Raw genomic sequence first — 7,630 nt, 5'->3', positions numbered from 1 at the left:
TACCTTCAAGACATTCTGTGATGCCCAGATACCAAAGACCATTATATCCTTTAGTCATTTGTAAAGACATGGGCCGTGCAGGAGCTTCTCCAGACTCATGAGAGACTGTTCAGGAGCCAGTGACCTCTGATGGATTCATGTGTGACAGGATAGTTAATGTGGGATCTATGTCATCAGTAAACGAGGAGCTTTAGGAAACGTGCAGCTACAGTCTGTGAGTGTTTACTGGTCATCATGTTCCACATGCTCCTCCTCCACCCACACGGAACCTGAACTAAACATAAATCAATAATCTACGTATTAATCCACCTGTGGGTGTGATAGTTGACTGTTGGACACTGGGAGTGTTGGTTTCATGTTCATTTGACTTTCTCAAGCACTTTGGAACTTGGTTTTGAGAAGTGAACCAATTTATTATTCTTTCTAAAAGTAAGAAATGCAATGAGACGTTTCACAGTTTGTTTTATTCAAAGAATAAATCAACGTTCTTATTCAGATTTCCTGTTGTGTATTTGTTATTAATGTTTGATCAGAGCTGATGAGTCTCTGAGTTGAAGTTGTGTCTCACGGTCTGAAGCTGGAAACTGTCGACGTGTTGTTGAAGTTAAAACCTCGAGAGAAACCACACAACTCAACTGTCGACGTTTGTGAAACCACCAGAACAGATTGAGATCTGCTGCTGAACACACTCCTGACACCGCTCAGCTACACACACACACACACAGACACACAAACACACTCCTGACGCCGCTCAGCAACACACACACACACACAGCGACACACAAACACACTCCTGACGCCGCTCAGCAACACACACACACACAGCGTCACACAAACACACTCCTGACGCCGCTCAGCAACACACACACACACACACAGCGACTCACAAACACACTCCTGACGCCGCTCAGCAACACACACACATACAGCGTCACACAAACACACTCCTGACGCCGCTCAGCAACACACACACACACAGCGTCACACAAACACACTCCTGACGCCGCTCAGCAACACACACACACACAGCGTCACACAAGGCAACAACTTGTCCTCATGATAAAGATAAAACCTGATTGTTAAAAACAGAAAACAGAACCAGGATGAATTTCTGTCCCAGTTTCCAGACGAAGCTTCATGAGCAGAGACCAACGAGGTTTAGTTCATGTGACGTCTTCACTTTGTTATTACATTGGTTTAATTGTTGGTTCAGTAACAGTCACACACATTTTCAAAATGAAAATCTTTGTCCTCAAACATCTTGATATTTCTGCCTGGATTTTACTTTTATCAACTGGAAATCATAGTTTCACAGAAGAAATTCTATAAATTACTAGTACATCATTTCATTCAGCTATTCATTTTTGTCCTAGAGGATAAAAAACAGTACATGCTTCACTGTTAGTAAATACATGTATTTATAAAACAAAATGTATTTATGATTATATTACGGTTGAGATATTTTTGTACTTTGTATTTAAACCATTTGTTTTCTCGTTGTGCAGCATAAAACACATTAAAACCAGTTTTTAACATGTTTAAGTCATAATTCATGCAACACAGGGTTAATGTGGAAAGAGCGTCAGTGTGAATTATTATTGATGCACAAAGACGAGGAGTCAGTTCACACCAGATGTAAAGGAGATGAGATGTGTTTTATTTTTATGTTTAATGTCTTCAGAATAAAAACCTTTATTTTATACTTTGCAAAGTTACAGTTCAGATGAATGTTTGCAGTGAAAGAGAAGCAGAGTGAAGTGAACAGGAGTCAGTGAGAAGTGGAAGCTGCTGCAGGAAACTCCGTGGTCTGGTGAGCAGCGGCTGGACGCTCCCTGTTCCTCAGGATGTGGATCAGAGCGAGTCCACCGCAGTAAACCAGACTCTTCACCATCAGCAGCGTGTAGAGCAGCCAGAGCAGCTTCACCTGCCGCTGAGACCGGGCCCAGGCCGCCAGAGGCGTCTGTGCTGGAGGCGTCGGTGCTGGAGGCGTCTGTGATGGAGGCGTCGGTGCTGGAGGCGTCGGTGCTGGAGGCGTCGGTGCTGGAGGCGTCGGTGCTGGAGACGTCGGTGCTGGATTAGCACAAACCACTGAAAGAATCCAGAAGTCGGGCTCAGTCCTCACATGAGTTTTCAGAACCTGGTCTTTCAGTTTGAAGGCAGAACTTCTCTCAACTTATCTTTCATGTTCACATTTTATAAAGCTGTCACTCAAAACCCCACATTCACTCTCAGACAGACCCTGCTTGCACTCAGATGTTTTGTTGCTTGCACTCAGATGTTTTGCTGCTTGCACTCTGATGTTTTGCTGCTTGCACTCAGATGTTTTGTGGCTATGTCAGCTCCAGCTCCAGCTTCTCCTCGTGGTCACGTTGCTTTTGTTCACGTGAATCTTCTGCTCTCAGATTGTTATTTGCAACAAATCTGTCAAAATGTCCCGACCAATAGAATTCCAGGTGTAATATTAACAAATGAAATTGTCCCGTCCTCGTTGTCAGTGTGTTAGTGTCAACATCTGTGAGCTAGCGGACGGGCGGTTGATTTAACCAGGTTCACGTCCTCAGGCCCACCGCGGCTTCATGACGACTCCGGCTTCCTGTCAGAAGTAGAGCTGAAGCTGAGATCCTGGTTCTTGCCTCAGTTAGAGAACAAGCGGAGGCTGTTTGAGTGCAAGTGCAGGGTTTTGAACAAAGCTTCACAAAATGTGAAATCAATAAGTCCTGCTCTCAAACTGAAAGTCCACGCTCTGGAATAAAGACACAGACACATGAAGCTCACCACAGTCACCAAACCTCCTTCACCTTGCTCTGCCGGGGCCTCCACTGCGCCTCCCTCATGCCTGACGTGGCAGCGGTAGTTGTATTTGTAGGAAGCGTGCCGGTCGACCACCATGATGGCGGCGGTGCGTCCTGCCACGCTGAGCTCCAGCTGCTCTCCATGAGCAGAGGACAGCGTCTCCAGAGGACCACCCTCCCTCTGTCTCGTCCAGGAGAACTGGACCAGAGGAGGATCCATGTTGGAGGCCACACACAGCAGGGAGCTCTTCCCGTCCAGGGCGGCTATGGAAGCTGCCGGGTACACGCTCACCACCGGAGTCACCACCGGCCGATCTGACGTTTGACAACACACATGCACATGAACACAACTCTGCACTTCACAGTCTGATCCTGGAAACACCTCATCGATACTTCACAGATAGATTCAGCTGCTGCACGGCATCGCTACACATCACAGATATCATCAGAGCCACAGCCGCTCAACTTCATCTGATCATGGATTTATAGATTTATCACTATTTCTATCAAATTGTAAATGTGTGTACATGCTCTCTCATTTAAAATACAATGAAAGATATAAATATTACAGGATTGTGTTGCTAATACACACAAATCATTAATGGTCACGTAATTTGTTGTTTATTACAAAGTGTGAAGGTGTAACTATCTTTTATACTGAGACAGATTTATACCATTTGATTATACATATTCATATATACGTATAAAAATATATATTTTATGTCGGTTGAGTGCTAAATATTTATAATTGCATGATGAAGTATTTACGCTGAAATGTTCCCTCATAACTTTTAACAAATTCTACATCAAACCAAATATAAGTTGTGGTACAATAAATATTTAAGTCATATTAAGAATATTATCATAAAACAAATATTTGGGATATGAGGAAAAAACATTTGTCTATTGACAAAACTATTTATCTTTAATTTATTCCAAATATATTTCTCATTATTATTTTTACACAAAAATACACATTCACCATTAAAGGGCAAATGTATTAATCTGAACAATATCTTTAACTTTAAATACTAAATGTATTTTCCCTGAGTGAGTAAAATATGTAGATTGATATATATCAGCAGGCATTATATTAAAAACCTAAATATCAGTCTGGTATTTTTAAGCAACTTTCATAATTATTTACGTAGATTTTATGTTATCATGAAAATGATGATTTAATTTAAAATATTCATCATGAGACGAGAACTCAGTTAATTGATCTTATTTTTGAGAATTGAAAGGTTTCTGGTTTCAGATGAGATGTAACGAGTCGTCTCAAAGCGCTCGGGGCTGAAGGTTCCACGGACGCTCGTGAAGCTGTGAATTTATTTCAGGAGAGGAAAGAAAACTCAGATTCCTTCGGCAGCAGCTGAAGAGAATCCAGAAAACGTTTGAGACTTTTAGACTCTGAACAAACCTGAAGCAGAAAAAGAGGATTGTGTCTGATGTGCAGCGACATTTCACTGTCACACGTTTGTTCATTTCAGAAAGTCTGAAAGAGGAAGTTTGTCCCAACGAGGAAAATCAAACATGGTTCAAATCCTTCATCACATTTTCAACAATGGAACCAGTGAAGGGAAATAAAAGAGTTTCTTACCAGTGACGAACAATTTGGTTCCTGAGCCGAAGATGAAGAACCACACAGTGAAAGAGACTCAGACAAAAACCTTCTGAGCTCATGTTCACTCCAGCACAACATTCATGTTCCCCTCAGGATGAACCGCACTGACTCTGATGAGCCTCGGACTTTTCATGTAGCGCCACCATCAGGTCAAACGTTATTCTGTCCAATACTTTCAGAACTCAGCTGGTCTTTGTGTTTAGTGATTATGAGCAAATATCAGCATGTTTGGTTTATTGGCGGGTAAAGGGTTAATGATGTCATGATGATGTCATGATGATGTCATGATGACATCATAAAGTGTAGGGACCAATAAGATGACAGATGCAGTTTATCAGGATTAACCAATCGTTCATCATCATGTGCTTTAACTGCTGATGAGTTCTTTATGAAACATCTTTACTACGATATAAAACGTTGATGATTTTCATGTTTCACACGATTTCATGAATATAGTTTCTTTTCTCTTCTTCTGGTCTCAGAGTGTCCGTCCCAGTCGTGTGAACACGATATCTCACAAACACTTTGACGGAGTCTCTTCAAATCTGCTTCAAACCTTCACTTGGACTCAGGGACGAACTGGTCAAAGGTCAAAGGTCAAGGTCACTGTGGCCTCACAGAACATGTTTCTGTTCTCTTTAACACGTATCCATAAAACAAGTCTTTAGAGAATTTCTTCATATTTCTCCAGTTATCACTTGGACTCAAAGATTAAATGATTAGACTCCAGAGGTCAAAGGTCCCAGAGACCTCATGTTAATGTGAGGGTCACATGTCCCAGCTGGAGGGACTGAAGCTGCCTGGTTGGTGGAGGAACACCACCACAGCTCAGTGGTTCTACTTCTTCTTTGTCCTTTTCCACCTGAGCCCTGAACGTTAGCGGTTCTTTCTTCTGGATCAGCAAAGTGTTGGTGTGAAGGTTGAACTGTCAGAGTTCTGTCACAGGCCCGATTCCTCCGGCCGTCCAATCACAGAGAACCAGTTGGAGAAGAGACACCTGCTCTGATTGGTCTTTAAAGGGCGGTGATGGAGAAGGTTTGTCTGTGGAACGACAGCAAACCTGCGGAGACGTGGCTGAACGTACGAGTCTTTAGAACAGAAGGTGGAGAGCAGCTGTCGGGTGGAGGGGAGACATGTGACGCTGTGGTTTACTTCTCTCTCCCACTGCTCCTCATACTGGTTTTTGTTCAGGCTGCACACATCATGTATCACTGTGGGCTCGTCATAGTCCCAACAGGCGCAGTAGTACGTGGCTGCATGAGAGGGTTTAACTTTCTTTATCTTCAACTCCCAGCTGTTCTGTTGTCTCTCAGCTGTGAAGTCGTCTTTCTGAGTATGATTGTAACCCTTATCAATAGAACCATCTCTACTAATATCAAGAATCAGTGTGAACGTTCCTGTGTCTTTCTTCTGAAACCACCATGTGTAGTTATGCTGATCAGTTCCTCCACAGCTGAACGAGGCCTCTCCACCAATTGTCGCGGTCAAAGACAACTGGTCCTGAGTCAGCTCTGCTGCTGTGGCAACCAGTGCTGTGGACAGACAGATGGACGGAGGTGAGAGTGGAGGTGAGGTGGAGCTTGTGAGCCCCTGATTGGCTGGAAACACTCACCTGAACACAGGCAGCACAGAGCAGCCGCTGGGAGGAGAAGCATGTTGTGGGGGGGGGGGGGGGGGGGGGGGGGTTCCTCGGGTGGACCTGAGGAGAAGTGGTTCTCTAACGAGGACGAGCTGTGAGATCAGGTCCTGGAACCTCCCATCAGCCCCTGCGGCCACAGAGGAGGAGGAAGCTGCTGTCGACTGGTTTTCTGATGGGGGGGGTAAAGAGGAAACTAAAATAATAAACTGAGTTCAGCAGTGAAACGATCATGAGGGGAACGTTATGAAACTTCAGTCTCTGACACGCTGCTCGTGGTGAAGCTTCAAATGTCTGCTGCTGAAAACAAGATGGGGCTTCATGTGTATGAGTGTGAATATATTTATAAATGTTTATATTTCATCTTCAAAGTCTTTTAAATTCACTCGTTTACGATGATTAGATTAAAGATTAAACAAAGGAAACTGAACGAGCCTCAGAACATGACGTGAGTTAAATCAGTTCACAAAGTTATCATCATAACGTTGTTGTAGTTTATTATTATTGTATCATTATAATTATAAAGTGTCACAGTAGTTAAACGTCATCAGTTAGTTGCAGTCAGGATTGTAACTTGTCCTTTGCTGCTCTCTAGTGTCTGTGCACAGTAGAAAACATTAGGGACTGGGCTTAGATATGGCAGAAAATAAAAAGACAAACTAAAACTAGGGCTACGTTGTTTATTCCTTCCGTCATCATCAACAACTTCAACAACAAAATCGACATCTCGGCTGCCCAGAAATATACCATAGAACTTGGCGTCACGAACTTGGTCTGTGTCCTGCGGCATCTTCAGACGACTTCATCCACGGTGAGCATTTCTCACTAGACTGTTCTGTGTCTGCTGCAAGGTCACACCGTAAGAGTACCAGGGAATTTGAATAAATAAATAAATGTAATGTGATAAGAGAAAGAGTAATGAGAGAAAAATAAAGGTTAAGGAAATGATCAAGGAATAAGCCGCAGAATCTGGATAGTAAAGCCCTCAGAGAAGGCGCTGGTAGTATGGGCCCTGACAACCTCACCAGAGGTCAGTTTAATAACTGGAGATTGTAAAATAAAAAATTTGATTGACTGTTCCCACTCTGACAGCTGTTGACGAACAGTGTCTGATGCAGCCTCTCATTGGATGATTTACATCTCATAAAGGTAGCACAAATTTTAATAGAAGTAGAGAGAAATAGCGGCAAAAAGCATGCTCGGGGTGCGAATGAGCTCTTGAGCTGTTGGATGAGAAAGTGTGTGTGTCTGTGTACAGGGCGTCGTGGGGCTGTGTGTAACAGGAACAGCCCCCCCCCTCTCAAACAGTGGTGTGTGTGTGTGTGTGTGTCTGTTTGTCTGTGCGTGTAGAAACGTGAGGGTGATTTTCACTGTGATAACAAGTCTTCTGTGAGACACAGGGACAGAGTCACAAAGTGTTTTAAACCAATTCTTTAATGGGGTTTTATACAAAGCTAAAAAGGACAATTTGTTTCTTTGTTTGTTTGTGGTAAAGCGAAATTGTGCAGACAATATTAGGAAATAAAGTTGTTTGTTTGATTCACCTAGATTGGATACGTCTGTAGTTCTAAACTAAAT

General features: G+C 43.1%; 1 protein-coding gene across 1 annotated transcript; it reads right to left on the bottom strand.

The window, feature by feature from the left end:
* Positions 1 to 940: 940 nt before the first annotated feature.
* On the bottom strand, positions 941 to 6,086 carry LOC128454687 (immunoglobulin lambda-1 light chain). The gene is made up of 5 exons (XM_053438169.1): positions 6,029 to 6,086; positions 5,634 to 5,948; positions 4,393 to 4,434; positions 2,799 to 3,107; positions 941 to 2,088 (listed from the first exon to the last, which is right to left on the bottom strand). The coding sequence occupies exons 1-5, from the start codon at positions 6,069 to 6,071 to the stop codon at positions 1,769 to 1,771; spliced, it is 1,029 nt and encodes a 342-aa protein (XP_053294144.1). The 5' UTR covers positions 6,072 to 6,086; the 3' UTR covers positions 941 to 1,768.
* Between the last annotated feature and the right edge of the window lie 1,544 nt (positions 6,087 to 7,630).

This window comes from Pleuronectes platessa, chromosome 13 (genome assembly GCF_947347685.1).
Source record: "Pleuronectes platessa chromosome 13, fPlePla1.1, whole genome shotgun sequence".
NCBI classification, from domain to species: domain Eukaryota; kingdom Metazoa; phylum Chordata; class Actinopteri; order Pleuronectiformes; family Pleuronectidae; genus Pleuronectes; species Pleuronectes platessa.
This window is presented reverse-complemented; position numbering and strand designations above follow the sequence as displayed.

What these genes read in the sequence shown, in the direction of transcription:
- LOC128454687 (XM_053438169.1), bottom strand. Translation starts at nt 6,071, where the DNA reads ATGCTTCTCCTCCCAGCGGCTGCTCTGTGCTGCCTGTGTTCAG. An exon ending in TCTGTGCTGCCTGTGTTCAG is followed by an intron (nt 5,949 to 6,028) that starts GTGAGTGTTTCC and finishes GTCTGTCCACAG; the next exon opens with CACTGGTTGCCACAGCAGCA. An exon ending in GGAGGCCCCGGCAGAGCAAG is followed by an intron (nt 2,089 to 2,798) that starts GTGAAGGAGGTT and finishes GGATTCTTTCAG; the next exon opens with TGGTTTGTGCTAATCCAGCA.